The following is a 15,337-nucleotide window of genomic DNA, read 5'->3' as shown; positions in this document are numbered from 1 at the left end:
ACTACAACTAATACAGAAGAACATAAAAAGTTCAACCTACAAGAATTCTCTGCAAGAGATATTTTTTTTTAAACTGTTTTAAGAGTTTGTTATATGCAACATTTTTATCCTAACTAGAAAGAGACCTGCTGGCTGACATTTGGACAACTTAAGTACATTTCCTGATAAAATTTATCACGATGCATATTCACCTGCACTCTGCTACCACATAGGGGTGACGCACAGGTAGTAAGTTTCAAATATGAAGACGCAAACGCTTGCTCATTCAATGTTACCATTCATCAGAAGAGGGAAAACATAAGCCTACATATGAAACAGAACTTTTATTTTTTGAAGAACTTACAGTCCAGTTGAGATTAAACTTCAAAAATAATACAACTTTCAAGTAGCAACAGTAAAGAACATTTTATTAAAATGGAAGCAAATCTTATATATCAAAACTAAGGCCACAGCTAATGCTAACACAAAGTCAACTTCTAAAGGTTCTTATAATATGATTTTAATTTAGAAATTTTGTACAAAGCTATTTTACAAATGAGTACTCAAACATTTGGAAATGTATCATTACTTACTCTAAAATGATATATCAATTATTCTAGTGATATTATTTAACAATACAAAATACTGACATATCAGTACTTGAAACCTGTGTTTCTTTTGGTCCTGTGAGGAAAAGAATTTTCTGCATGACTCCAGCTACCAGTCTGAACAGAAATACAACATATTGGAGTGGTAGCTGCCAATGATTCCTCTCTTCTTTGTGCTGAATGTTTCTTCTCCTCTGCTGTTAAATATCTCCAGTCATAATAGCAATGAACTCTTCCTGATTTACTGTAACAAAAGAGAAAACTATTAGATAAAGAGCAAATAATCATAAACCACAGAATAATATAATTTATATCTGTATTATACACTTTACTTAAAGGTTTCCCAGTCAGTATTCTTTGGGTCTGATCCATTGCTAACTACAGGTTATAAATACAAGTCTGGATTTTTTGCTTCTGAGGAGTTTTCTTTCTTTTTTTTTTTTTAATGTAAAATGATAAAGCCAAATGGCCAAATGCAAGCTCAGTTGTGGATGGCACTTAAGCCAGAATTTAGCTCACATATAATAAGCTATTATTTCTGTACAATTATGAAAGTAAAAATATTCTAAAAAAAAGAAAAAAAATGGGAAAAGTATCTAAAGTGATAGCTAAGCAAAAATGTAGTATTTTGTTTATAAATTCTAAGAATTTTTTTAGAAGTTGTAAAAACATTAAAACTGGTCGCTATTTTTTATTCTTTATGCCTCTCTCTAGCAAGAATGCCGTAACTCACGTTATAATAATGTTCTGTTTTGTTCTTAAAATAATCATTCAGATCTTTGTGTCGAAAAAAACCCATGGTATTTTTGTCTCCCCCAAACACGTAATACTTGCTAAATACAATATTAATTTTAAGATCATTAGTAATGATGCTATAAATTAGCTAGAATTAAAATGGACTTTTGACAAGCTTTTTTTTCTCTCTGAACTTTCCTCATTCTTCAGTTATAATTAACTGAAATATTACACAAACGTACTCGAAGAAATTAAGCCATAATAATAATTTAATTAGCAGTTATTAATTATTTTTGCTGCACTTATACCTGAGCTATTGACCTTACTCATATGTTAAAACAGAGACATTGTAGAAGATTTAACCAATGAGCATGCTCTCTCTGCAACTAATTACCATAATGGGGAATAGTTAAAATGAGTCAGTGGTATGGAGATGGCCATATATGTATAAAGAATTCCCCCTGACAATTATTTGTCCCAGCACTGTGCCCAAATTATTCCTAAACAAAGCCCTGAATATTAGGTATTATATTTACAGTCAACTTTATATTTACAATCAACTTTAAATTTAGTTTAATTTAGTTTAGGACCAAATACTCTGAACTGTCAGTCAATCTCACAGTTATACCATGTCTTAACAATAGTAAGATCTAGGTTGTCTGTACGATCTTAAAAAGTATTTCCACAGCTTTGGCCAACTAGTTTTTTTCAGATATAATCATTATTCTATGCTTTCTAAATTTTTAATGTTTTGGGTTCAGATAATTACAATAGTCCTGTAATTTCTCCCTTATACTCTGATATCTCTTTTCCACACTAATTCTATTTTAATGCATTTTTGTTCATAGAATATAGTAGTTAGCAATGATCTAACATAAATCATCAAAATTATGATGAGGATTAGTATTAAAATAAAATGTACATCCTGAGAAGGTGTGAAAGAGCTGAGAGACAGTTGCACCAACTAAAAAGTGGGAATATATTTGGAGCACAGGCCAAAATTTATAACAAAGACAAAAAAATAGATGATTGCAAAAAAATATACAGGATATTTATGTGTATGAGTATTTATCTGCTTGTTCCTAGAAACAGGAGGTTGAAGGAAGGAAAAAACATATTTAAGAAAATAAAACAGACGTTTGTTGGCTCATTTTGCCTCTTTACAGTTTTTTATATTCAGGGAGAGTTCAAGCAAAAAAGTACGGAAATTTATTTTCCAGGGTTTGGAATAATCAATTAAAGCTTTACTACATAAAATTGAAAGCTTTTTTGATTTATTATACTGGTCAAAAACCGTCACTAAATACCATATTACAACCTATTTTCACCTGTTGAGATTATAAAACTACTTTAAGAGAGTTATACACAAAAAATTGCATATGGAAAAAGATTACATATTGAAGTCAGTCAATTGCATGAAAAAATACTTACAAGTTATCTTACTTAAGATAATTTCCAATTTCACTCTTTACGTGATGGAGAGAGGGATACTCTCGGCATGCATGACCTTTCTTGATAGTAGTTATCTTAAGGACATATTTGGAGTCCAAAGTAGCCTTTCAGTAAGCCACATTAAACGTAAATTCACAGATGAAACTCAGTCAGTTTAGTCGCAGGAAAATAAATTACATGTAGCCACACATGTATCTGGCAAGAAGCCTAAGTGACCGCAAAATCTAGCTATTCCCTAAAACGTAATAATTGAAGTACAAGTCAAATATGTGGCAAAGTCACAAAGAATTAAAAGATGAAAGCATCAGTTCCCTTCAGCAGTGATATTACTTGTTGAGGTCACATGACTGACACTACAACCAGGCTTGCAGCCTGATTGTTCTGTGGGATTCATAAATGAAATGTAATTAAAGTGATTTGGGAGGTTTTATTTTTTTCTTACAGAAACATGTGTAATATTAATTCCTAAAAATTAAGAAATAATAAGAATCTTAGAAGCTAGAAGAGTTAAAAAGATATGTTACCTCTGATTTTATATATACACATAAGTCAGCACACCAAACAATGACAGGAGAAACACTTTAACACTGATTACAGCTTTATGCCATCACTTACATACAACTTTATATATGCTACTGCTTGCTTTATAAACTGAAATTATTAATATAAAATTGGTAATAACAACGTGCCAATGCCATGCCTCAAGTAGTAAGGATGTGAGGGAAAAGGGACAAGTTGCTAGCTTGGCTTAAAACCATGTTCCTACATTTTACAGGAATTCCTCCTCCACCATTGCTTTTGAAGTTGCCATTTGCTAGACTTTACTGAGTCTTACATATGGTTCTTGATTTCCCATATCCACAATCAAATTAAATATATATCTTCATTTGTATTTAATAGAGTAAATTCTGAATTTCCTTTAATTTTACATTTCAAAATTTCTGTAAATATGTTGTCTATTAAAAGATATCAAATGCATCACTAATAATTTACTAATAATTAGTAAATAGTAATAGAAGTAATTTATTACTCCTGTAAATTTTAAATACTTTAACTTACTGTACTCAGTCTCCAGATCATAGCCCAATGCCTTGCTCAAAGCAGGGTCAACTAAACCAGATTGCTCAGGCCCTCGTTAGTTAAGCTCTGGATATCTAAGGTTCCAATATTTAACTAGTTTCACATTCTGGAAAATAAATAAATAAATAAAAACACCCATAGAGCTCCTTCTCAGAATCCAGAAAATCCTTAATTGATCTTATAAATCTTTCCCCCAAACAATCCTCAAGTCGAGACTACTGTCCAGGAAGTACAGTGCCCCATCAGTCTAAAGGATCCCTGCAGCACAACACAATGCTCTCCTTTGTAAGCAAGCCTACAGGCAGCACATCGGATGCGCTCAGCATGTCAGGCTAATATGACCCCAGGACATTACTGATCAGGGGGCACATTACAGACACAGAATGGGATAAAATGCAACAGCTACAATGTTACATTCTTTTCAATTCCTCAGCCATAAATCTGCAAGTAGGACACTAAGCACCGAAATGTACAAAAAATTACCAAAAGATGACCCGTGTATTTTGCTTCATATCAAAGTGAAAGTGGTACATTAATTATAACTTTTAAATTCAAAAATATTTTCTCACAGTAAATCAAATAAGCCTCCTATTCAGAGTATACTATGCTTGTCTCTCTGCATGGAAGTTCAGCCTGGTATCCTGGACTTTCCAGCAGCTGAAGACTGCTGAAGACTCCCAAGGTCATGTAGGAGAATCAGATTTTGGGTACTATCAAAAAAAAAATAGAATGAACAATCTTTACCTCTTGACTCTATTTTCAACTTGTAGAACAATTTCAAGATGTAGCTAGCCAAATTATGTACTAGGCTGTTTGGCTGGATTACTTCTACCTTGATATTGGGGAAAGAATGCATTCATGGGAAAAGCAAAATAACTCTACAGAAGCGGTATAAAAGACATTTCCACAAAGTACTGGGACCTTTTAATTTTTCTGGTACATTAAAAAAAAAAAAAAAAAAAAAGGATGGATTAATAAGGTAGAGATTCTTTCAGGTGTTGCCTAGTTACATGATGGACTACTGAAAAATACAGAATGGAAAGAAGGGGGAAAAAAAAAAAAGATTTCCTCTCCAAAGTAGCGTATTGAAATTGGCTGTCTGCTATCCACTTAATGAGAGATAAAAATAAATAAAAAAAAAGAAATTAAATATGCTTACAGTATTCATACCAACCAATCTCTTTCTGATATAATTTCTACAAACTGTTCCAGAAATATTCCATAGCCAATTCCAGCACTGCACACATCTTCATTCAATAATATTGCAAAGTGGAAATCCAATATTATAATGATTAACAAGTTTTGTAACATTCAAACAAACTGGAAAGAGAAACATAGTGACAATTCCCAATTACCCAGGTAACCCTTCTCAGACTTGCAATGTATTTGCAAGAGTTACGCAGAATGAAATCAGAAGCAATCATAGTCTTGCCTGGTTTCAGATCTCCCTCAATTCTGACATATACAATCACGAAAGAAGTAACTATTATCCTATTTAATACGAAGTCTGCATTGACTTGCACTCTGAAGCATTAGGGGAGAACATTTCTGTGAAGATTTTTTTTCCAATTCTATGCCAGAATCTGAGACGTCAGATTGGATCATGTTTCCTATACATAGATTGACAAAAGACAAAAGATGCATGAACTTAATACTCCAGAATTTCTAAAAACAGTCATCCTCCAAAACAAAAGTCATCCCCAAGGACCAGGAATATGGAAATAAAACAAGTTACCTTGCAAATGCACATATATACGTATTTCAAGACTATTTTCCTTTACAGAAACCTATACACAGCATATCAGTACAGCTCACTGGTTTAGCTGGAAAAAAAAATAGAAGTTCTGACTAAAAGTGCCTGAAATTTCGAGGTAACACGGGTATCAACAGATCTTATCTTGCTATGAGCAAAGCAATCTTTCAGGTCTACAAAGAGTGTTAAAACACAAGTGGTATTATTTAAATCACCCATTAAAAATACTACCAACTAATAGTTCCATGTTTTTTTTTTTTTTCTTGGCAGGAAAAGAAGGAGAATTAGATGACAGCAAAATTTTTTACATGACCTAGATGTTTGAAGCTAAATGGAACAGTGAGTCATAGGATTCTTTACTTTTCTCCAAAATGAATCTTAAAAAGCTAGAAACAGCATCAGTTTTCTTTAAAGAACAGAAAACACACAGAACCCTAAGGATAAACAGCACCATATAGAAACACTATACTGTCAATCTTCCACATTCAACCTCCTGCTTAACTACTCTAACAAGAAAAATGAATGGATGAATGAGTAAAAAGAAACCAAGTCGTTCACTCTTAGGTCAGCAGTTTGAATTCAGAACCGGAGCACTGATCCAAAATAACTATGACTCAGCAACCTTCCTTCAATTTCTAGTGACCAAATAGCCACATGATTAAAAAAATATCCTTAATCATCATTCTGGCATCTCAGCTGGCAGTCTCAGGAGAGTAACTAAGAACAAGATGTTCGCAGACTGACTTTTTCTACTCTTGCTCACCTCTGTGACTACCTCTTCAAAAAAACCCATAAAATTAGAGTCTAAAGACACATGTAGAAAAAGATCTTCCATCTACAGCTATTTTGAAGATTTCAGAAGAAAGGTACTATTACTAATGCAATGTTATTACAATAATTCTGTTTAAAAGTAAAATAATCTTAAATCAGAAGTTTCTACCTAGACTAGCAATCAATCGAATGGATGGAGACCACCACCACCACTCTATGTTTGCTATACAGCTGCTGAAAAGGAGATAAATAGGTATCCTACTGTCTACTGGAATTCACAGTTGAAATCCTGTGTGCCACTGCACACAAATAGGTGCCTGAACACACTATTTGCAGATGTCAGTGTACTGATCTCCTTAAATTAGCCTATAGAAAATACTGACAGAAGAAAAGAATTCCATTGTCTCATGATAAAGCCCCAAGAAAATCTGGTCAAGCAGTGAGTGAGTTTATGGATCTAAACAGGAAGAAAAAGAATGCTTAAAAACCTAAATAATTAGCTTGCTGTTGGCTTAGTTCCTTTAGACATCTATCCTGTGGGCTCAGATACTGCCAGTGCAAGAAAGAAGTGGGAAGACACAGTGCGGAGAAACACCAGAATTATATAGCATGGATTTATCATGAAATCATGGCCTGAGACTGATAGACAACTATCAGAAGATAGTACACTGAATTTTAGAGTAGCAGTATCAACAATAACACTGTTATGGCAGTTGAAACACTGACTTTTACAATCTCTACCTAAAAGCCCCATATTTAAACCACTGAAAGTGAACACAACCTTCATATTCCCACAGCACTAGGCCATATTTAAATGTCCCACTGTACCTCCTGAAAGAGCGGAGTTTTTTTGTTTTGGCATTTTAATAATTGCAAGCAGGGGTAGGTCAGCAATTGCCAAACTTGGAGTTGCATTCCCAAGAGTGGAGTAACAGCTATCACAAGCACAATAGAGGTGAGCAGCAACTGTCACAAGGCTGACAAAGATGCAGTTTTTCTTTTTCTTTTCTTTTTTTTCTTTCTTTTTTTTTTTTTTTTAAACACCAGTAGTGAGAGTTAAGCCCAAGAGATGAGGAGGCTCGTGACTAGAAATCGTATTGCAACTGAGAAAGTGGACTGCTACGGAAATCTCAGATATTGGTAGTCATCACACAAGAAAAACTGAAGGAGATTTATATGACTGTTAGCAATGCACTGTCTATGCAGATGGGCTGAAGCGAGTGGTCTCTGAAAGCAGTATTAAGTATTCTGCTTTCTGGTGTAAATACAGGGTATGTTTTAAGCTAATAGAAGAAAAAAACCTTAAGTTTCAGTGCTCAGGTAGATTTAATGAGCATAGTATCAAATTGTATTTGTTTATTAATTCTTTTATCTAGCTAATAAATTTTTTCTGCAGCACAGAATCATTTTTCATACCACATTCTTCAGTACTCCTACTTCCAAAGCATGTTCAAGACCCATCCAAGCTGAACCTGCATAGACTCAAGGTAAATCCAGCATGGTTTACTAGCTTAATATTCCCTATCTCACTAACATACAGAAACCACAACACTAGAACATTAGCCCTTCAGAAACACTGGACTAGATCAGAGCAGTGAGAAACTTAGCCCTTTAACTCTTTTACTAGTTTGCATGGAAATAAAAGTGCAGTTCAGTTAGAAATCAGTGGAATTCCCCAAGTACCAATTCAATTACTTCCACCTTTAACTACACTCTTACCAATCTTTTTCAAAAGCAGCAGGCTAAATGGGAGTTACTGGTGAATTTAAGGGCAGAGAACACAACCTGATTTTTAGACTCCAAAATGTATTTCCAGGGTTAGCAACTATCAAAAACAACAGCCTCCATTGTTTGTCAGCTAAATCAAGTTTGATCTGAAATCATTTAGAAGAAAACCAAAGAGGATAATGCTACAGATTTCAGTCATTTTCAGAATAAGACCACATTTTAAATGAGGAGAAAATTAAGAACAGACTATGCTGGATTTTGCCTCTTAGCACTTACTTTCTCCATCTCCATCTTTATCAAATTCTTCAATCATAGCCCTCAATTCTTCATCAGTCATATTTTCACCAAGTTCTCTCGCAACCCGACGCAGGTTTCTCAGACTTATTTTACCAGAGTCGTCGTCGTCAAACAGTTTGAACGCCTTGAGTATTTCTTCTTGTGGATCTCTGTTCAATATCCAGTCTGTCACTGTAAGAAAAAAACCCTTAAGTTAGACTAAGAAACTCTGAAGGGTAAACTGACAATGACATTAGCAGAAAGAGATACTATGAAGAAAGAACACTTCAGATTTGATCTACTCTTCCATTTTTACCTCTATCAGTCTAATATGCCTATTTGTTCGGCTGTTGTCTGATCTTTCTCACTTCTCTTTTGCTAAGATACATACCTCTTTGGAACATGCCAGTTATGGTCAAAGTCTATGTGGCAATTTAGGCATGCTTTTGATACACTTTCCAAAGGAACTGCAAGTATATGCACTCCTAGTCTGTTCCAAACTTACAAGTCGGAACAAAAGATCAACTCTGACAAATGCAGACATGTGAATCTATTGACTTTAATGTTATGATTTGATAGAATTTTGACTTGCAGAGAACAGTGGAACAACACTGAGCAACGAAAAGCACTCATATTACCCCTCTCTTTTAGGTACAAAACTTCACTAACAAATACCAACAAAACCTAAAAACATGGGTTATCAAAGCAACACTACTGCAAACAGCAAAACGTTAATTCTTAAAGGATTCATCTGTCTTGGCTGTTTCTTTTATTATGTCCATTTGTCAGCTTCTATAACAGAAAAGATGCACTAAATAACTTGCTATATAAAAATATTTTACTAGTAATTATTTCAGATATTTCTGGAACCAGCCATAAACATCTTCACATCTTTGTACCTTGTTTTACAGGACTTGCTATTTATGACTTTCATCAAGCCATTAAAAACATGTCGTCCCTGCTGGTGCAGAGAGAACAACTTAGAATCTGCTAGTGTTTGCAGATGGAATGCTTTCTCCGGTATAGTGAACTTGACAGGAAAAAAAAATAGATTCAAGCTCATATATGCTAACTATATCAATGAGGTTTAAATGTATATATAAATCCTTCAGATTTAGATTAAATTTAAATATTTTCATTTAACACAACTATCTATGCATGACCTCATACACCGTTTAGCAATTCTACTTGTTAGGACAAAAAGATAACTGCAACATTATCTGAAGAACAGTAATATACTAGGTCTCCAAATATCATAGTTGATATGACAGTACAAAACAAGATAAAATATTACTTTATCGTTACATATATCACATAACCATTGCTACATTTAAAATCATAGGTGGCATTGTTATAGATAGAAAATTAGTGAACAGGGTTAACAGCAGTTTCACCTTTTCATAAATTAAATCATGGAAAACTGATGGCTCTACCATTTCACAGCATTTATCCACCTCTTCAGAATTATTTTCTCCTCTAACCTATCTTCTCTAACTCCCTGATCTTTCTGCTAGAAGTGGCATCATATTTATTTCTGTGTAATGGATATATCATGTCATAGGTGCACTAAGATCTGATTCAAGTTTTAGGGCAGGTTCAACTACATTACCTTCCCACATTGTATGTTTTGCTTCCTATCTGAATTTTCCTAGCTTTGCACAGCACTTATTGACTACCTATACTTATAGATAGGATAGAAACAGGAACCAATGAACAGTGACAGGACTGGACACAAGGACTTAAAAAAAGAAAAAGATAAGAAAGACAACACAGCCTTTGAGAGAATAAATAGTTGAGACAGGTTGTATTTCCCCAGTCTTCCCAGATCTAAAATCTTCAGACTGTCATAGGCCAAATATAATACCTACACGAAAATAGTTCATCATATCTAGATACATTGGCAATTTTTTTTCATTTTGCTTCTTTAAACCAGCTGCAATGATAGTGGTGACTTATAATCCCCCACAAGCTTTATCTTTGGGTCTCTTCTGACTCATAATTGGCCTAACTGGAAACACAAGTAACACACAGTATTTTCTGTCATTAACAACGTATTTTCTTCAATCCTAACCTGGTAAATTGTTAGAGTTTGCCACATTTCAATTGATAATTGATTTGCCACCTTAACTAGATTGCTCTTCATAGCCAAGAGCAACTACATCCAAATAGCATTGATTTTTCTGAAATTTTATAGACATCTAATACCTTAAACACAGGGAATGGAACAATAAAATAGAGAAATAAGCCCACTATGTATATTGAAAGAATCTCAGTTTATATTTTTGCTAAAAAAATTGTACACAACAGTATACGTAACAAAAAATTTGAGAGACTATTTAAACATTCTGCCATCACTACACCCTCAAAATATGTAAAACGCTGCAAAATACAAGATTTTAAGCTAAATTTTAGCCTAATTAAATTACATTGTTAATAAAATTTGTTGTTTGATAAAAACAACATTTGTTGATTTTAATATCCTTGATTTACAATACTTAATAACTGCTTCATTTTCTCTGATCTTTGTTAAATATGAAATGCTTACACTTTGTCTCTGTACCCTCCTTCCCATGACATTCAACCTCAACTACTTTTTCTGCAACAGAAAGGACACTCCTACAACATTCAAAAGCAGCAAAAGAGTATCTACCTTTGTACGTTAAAGCTTTTTCATTTGCAGAAGTTTGAAACAGATTGGGACTATGTATACTCTAGCTCCTTTCATACTGATTGAACCCATTTCATAGAATCAGTAAGGCTGGAAGGGATCTCTGGAGATCATCTAGACCAAACCCCCTGCGCAGCATGGAAACAAGTGGCCCATATGGGGGTTGAACCCCATGACCTTGGCATTATTAGCACCACGCTCTAACAAACTGAGCTAAACCTATTTGATGCTGTGATTCAACTCCATGTATCAACAGCGTATTCAGTATACAAGGAATCACCTTCCTACTCTATTCCCTTCTATCAAGAAAAACATGAAATAAAATTTCACATTTCTTAATAGGACTAGATAATTGAAAAAAGCATGCTAAGCATTGCTTCTCTATCCACCTTTTACTCAAGGTACACAATCAAACACATACCAACTTCATTAAAATCATCAAAGGTGATCTTGCCTGTCGCTTCTCGATCATAATCTTTAAGTATTTTCAGTACATCAGCTTTTTTCACATCAAAACCCAAGGCTCTCATTGCCACCTTTTGGAATAAAACAGAAGTACAACAATATATGAATATTAAAATATTCATAGATATGAACAGATTTATTTTGATAGAATGGATAGATTTATTTTTGTTAAGTGTCTTATCACCCAATACAAAATGTGCACATAAGTAAAATTAAAAAAAAAATAATAAAAGCAAAAAAGCTTTGGACATAAAATCATCTATCGGAACATCATTTTGCATTTTCAGGGATTTTATAAGCTGGGCCAAATTCTTCTTAGGACAAGCAGATTTTTTTTAGATCATTTCCAAAAATATTTCAAGTATTTTAATTTGGTGCTATAACAGTTATTCTAATGGGAAATGCTGTCTTTTTTTCAATATGACAATTTTGAAAAACATTCTTCATATTATTTTTATTTAATACTCATATTGAGGCCATGCCTGTTCATGGGTTTACAAGTCATCTTATAAATTACTTAACTTACTACTTCTCTGCCACTAGGCCAACATAAACCAATCTCTTTTTTATTTTTGTATCAGGTTAGGAGTACATCCTTAGCTTCTAAATTTCAACTGAGATGGTCAGTGCACACTAACTTGACTTCTTGCAAACATTTGAACACACGTTAAACGATAAATAGAAAACCACAATCCTACTGGATAAACCCATAGAAAGCTATGCTGTGTGCTGACTTGATACAGAAGGAGGCATCTCTTATTTTATACATCTCTGTTCTTCCACAGCATTGGCCATTACAGGGCCACAGTATCTAATCCAACAGCTGAGAAACATCTTTGCAAATAACGACAACTGCAGCGAATGCAAAGCATACTGCAACTGGACAAAGTGTATTAACAGTCTATATATCCCAATAGTACCTAACACATTATGGCTTCCAGTAGAGATAAAGTACCTGAACTCTGAAATAAAAAGACAATCATTGTACCTTTAAGACAAAGATATTTCTGTAAAAAAAATTAAAGTAAGATATCCTTTTTTTTTTTCCTCAAGTAATTCTTGATAAAGCTAAACTATGGAAACAGAAGGTTAGATTAAATATTTCCTTTTACCTTTAATTCATGATAATTTATTGCTCTATCTTTGTCCGTATCAAACAACTCAAAGGCATCTTTAATTTCCTGCTTCTGTTCTTCTGTCAGTTCTCTTCTTTTCTTCCTTTTAGTTTTGTCTACTGAAAGTTCATTCCTGTATGAAAACAAGGAAGCTCAATGTAACTGTTTTCTACTGGGAAGATAAGGCTCTACATAATATTTTCCCATCAATAAGAAACTTACTATAATAATATAGATCATTCTTCCATTCTCATCCAATCTTTTCCCAATTTCTCCCACTTTAAAATAACACTTGAAATAGATAATATCTTTGTAAAGACTGGATGACATTGCCTTTCCTCCCACCAAAAAATAAAATTAGCAAAAGTGATCTGGTTAATAAATTACTAAAAAAAAAATAAAAGATAGAAAAGATGCCTAAAATGGATACTTGAGATTACAAACTTGAATAGCAGCTGAAATGATGCAACTCCTGAAGACACTTTATTCCTAAACTGTAGGAGAAACAGTTTTCAGACAGATGCATCTGGAGGCTTAACTGGGCATTTTATTGGGTTGTCTAGCTATTAAAGTGGATGTTAGTTACCAAAATCTTTGGCTTTGTTATCAGTAACAGTTTTTAGATAAACAGCATTTATGGATTTTTAGAAATCCTTTAACTCATACACACATTAATCTAATGACTTTTTTGCTCCATTTGGCTCAAGGAAGATACTTATCGTCCACATTTCCTTTAATTAGCTGCTTGTTGGTCTTTGTTAAACCAACAACTAAACATACAATTACAACTCACTTTTCAAACACTTTAGCCCTACTAGTGAAATATATACAAGGAAAATGCAAGTTGCACAGACTGGATCCACCTCACAGCACAAGACCCTTAAAGAGTGAGACACTCTTAAAATTACAAGTTGAGACAGTTTAATTTCACACAGGCTTTGGATTACTATAGTTTTCGAAAGGACTAAAATAATTCTCAGTTGGTTCTGTAACTAGAACTGGAAGAGCCAGTCAGATCTGGCAAAGCCTCACTTTGTGAGCCATGACGTTGAAAATTTTCCATTTAGGAGTTGGAAAGCAGATTAACATTGAACTCTTCAGAAGGAGGGATCTGTCCACTCAAGCATTTATTTAATGTCTAACATAAAGGAATTTTTTAAGGCTTTGAATAGTACTTAGAGTCAAGTAGTTCAGTGCCACTTTCGCTGTCAAAGTTTTTTTGTACATGAAGTGTAAAGTTGTTATACTGGAGAATTACAGACCATATATACCACATAAATACACTAGACAAGCTTGAACCCAAGGATTTGTGAGGTATAAGACTTATAAACCACAGCCTCTTTTTACAAATTATTGAGTCCTAATGAAAAAAAAAAGGCTCAAGAATAGCTGCTTCTAGTATTATTTTTCTCTCAAAAACCCACCCATAACTTAGTTAATTAAGAGGCTTTTTGAAGGTGCATGACATTGTTTTTCAACAATCAGGTGACTCTCAAAGCAAAAAAAAATGGCTGTAGAAAGTCCCTAATCAGGCCTAATCCACCCCGGCCGTGCAGACTGATCCCCTCTGAGGGGATCAGACACAAGCGGTTAATGCTCCGGCCGACCGGCCTCCACCGACCGCTCCCGCCTTCGCCCTCCTGCTCGCCTCAGCCACCCCAGCGGCGGCGGCGGCGGGCGGGCGGCCCCGGGGCGCAACCGCCCGCCCCTCTAACGGCGCGAGGGAGGAACCGCCCAGCCGGTACCGACCTCAAGGATAAGCTCATGCTCCCGTCCCCACAGGCCCGGCCAGAGCGGCCCGGACCGCGCTGCGCCGCCCAGCACACAGCGCGCACCTCTCCCCGCCGCGCTCGCCTCCCCTTAGAAACGCCGTACAGCGCCCTGCCCGCCAACCCGGGCCCTCCTGGCCCAACCGCCGGCCGTCTGATTGGCCGTCCCAGGAGGCTCTTCCCGCCCCCTCTCGCGGCGGGCCCATTTACGGGCTGAGGCAGCTGCCACTCAAGCGGGAGGGCGTGTTCCTCCGCGCTGTTCCTGCGGGAGGCGCGGTTACCTAGAATGTCGCGCGGCCGCGGCGTTGCTAGGGGAAGGGGGCGGTTGCGTTTCAAATGGCGGAGCGGTGGGAGCGGAGCGGAGCGGCGGCGGCGGCGGGGCTCGGCCGCGCCTCTGAGGGGCAGTGCTGCGTCTCCGCTCGAGGAGGGAGGGGAACAGAGGGCGCCAGCGTGAGAGCGCTGAGGCTTTCACAGGAAAGCCGCCCACATCCTGAGACTGTGCCTGCTCCGTCTGCCTTGCTCTGGATCAGGGGGCGCCATGTTGAGTCTGAATATAGTCGCTAGCGAAGGAGTAGAGCGCCGCGGGTCAGGCACAGTATTAGATTGATTGGCGCTGAGGTAGCGGTGGGGTATGTTGCTGCCAAATGGGCCAATTCTGTGGCGGTTGAGAATTGATAGGGAATATAGCTGTGTACTTCCCCTATTTAATACTGTAATTCAAGGTGGGGACTGAAAGTGCTGTATAACAGCTCAGGAAAAAATACATAAAATGATTACATGGAAATGGTTTTCTCCAGCCTTTCTGGCTTCATGCTGGATTTGCCTTTCTAAAACGCACTAAATCATATGTGTGAAACCTGTTTGGTCACCCCTAGCAAAGTGACAGTGGCTATGATGATTCTTACTACGTGTAGTCTGTTGTTAGTATAACAAGTTTT

At 35.9% G+C, this 15,337-nt stretch overlaps 1 protein-coding gene across 1 annotated transcript; it reads right to left on the bottom strand.

Annotated features, from left to right (window-relative positions):
* Positions 1 to 397: 397 nt before the first annotated feature.
* Positions 398 to 14,511, bottom strand: CETN3 (centrin 3). Its single transcript, XM_062600242.1, has 5 exons — positions 14,380 to 14,511; positions 12,628 to 12,763; positions 11,472 to 11,586; positions 8,383 to 8,574; positions 398 to 831 (listed from the first exon to the last, which is right to left on the bottom strand). Exons 1-5 carry the CDS (start codon positions 14,394 to 14,396, stop codon positions 788 to 790), a joined length of 504 nt encoding a protein of 167 aa, XP_062456226.1. The 5' UTR covers positions 14,397 to 14,511; the 3' UTR covers positions 398 to 787.
* Positions 14,512 to 15,337: the final 826 nt, after the last annotated feature.

This window comes from Rhea pennata, chromosome Z (genome assembly GCF_028389875.1).
Source record: "Rhea pennata isolate bPtePen1 chromosome Z, bPtePen1.pri, whole genome shotgun sequence".
Classification (NCBI taxonomy): domain Eukaryota; kingdom Metazoa; phylum Chordata; class Aves; order Rheiformes; family Rheidae; genus Rhea; species Rhea pennata.
This window is presented reverse-complemented; position numbering and strand designations above follow the sequence as displayed.

Bases quoted from the DNA above. Each gene is read 5' to 3' on its own strand.
- CETN3 (XM_062600242.1), bottom strand. The intron at 11,587-12,627 runs GTAAAAGGAAAT...TTATTCCAAAAG, and splicing joins TAAATTATCATGAATTAAAG to GTGGCAATGAGAGCCTTGGG. The intron at 8,575-11,471 runs GTATGTGTTTGA...TTTTTCTTACAG, and splicing joins TGATGATTTTAATGAAGTTG to TGACAGACTGGATATTGAAC.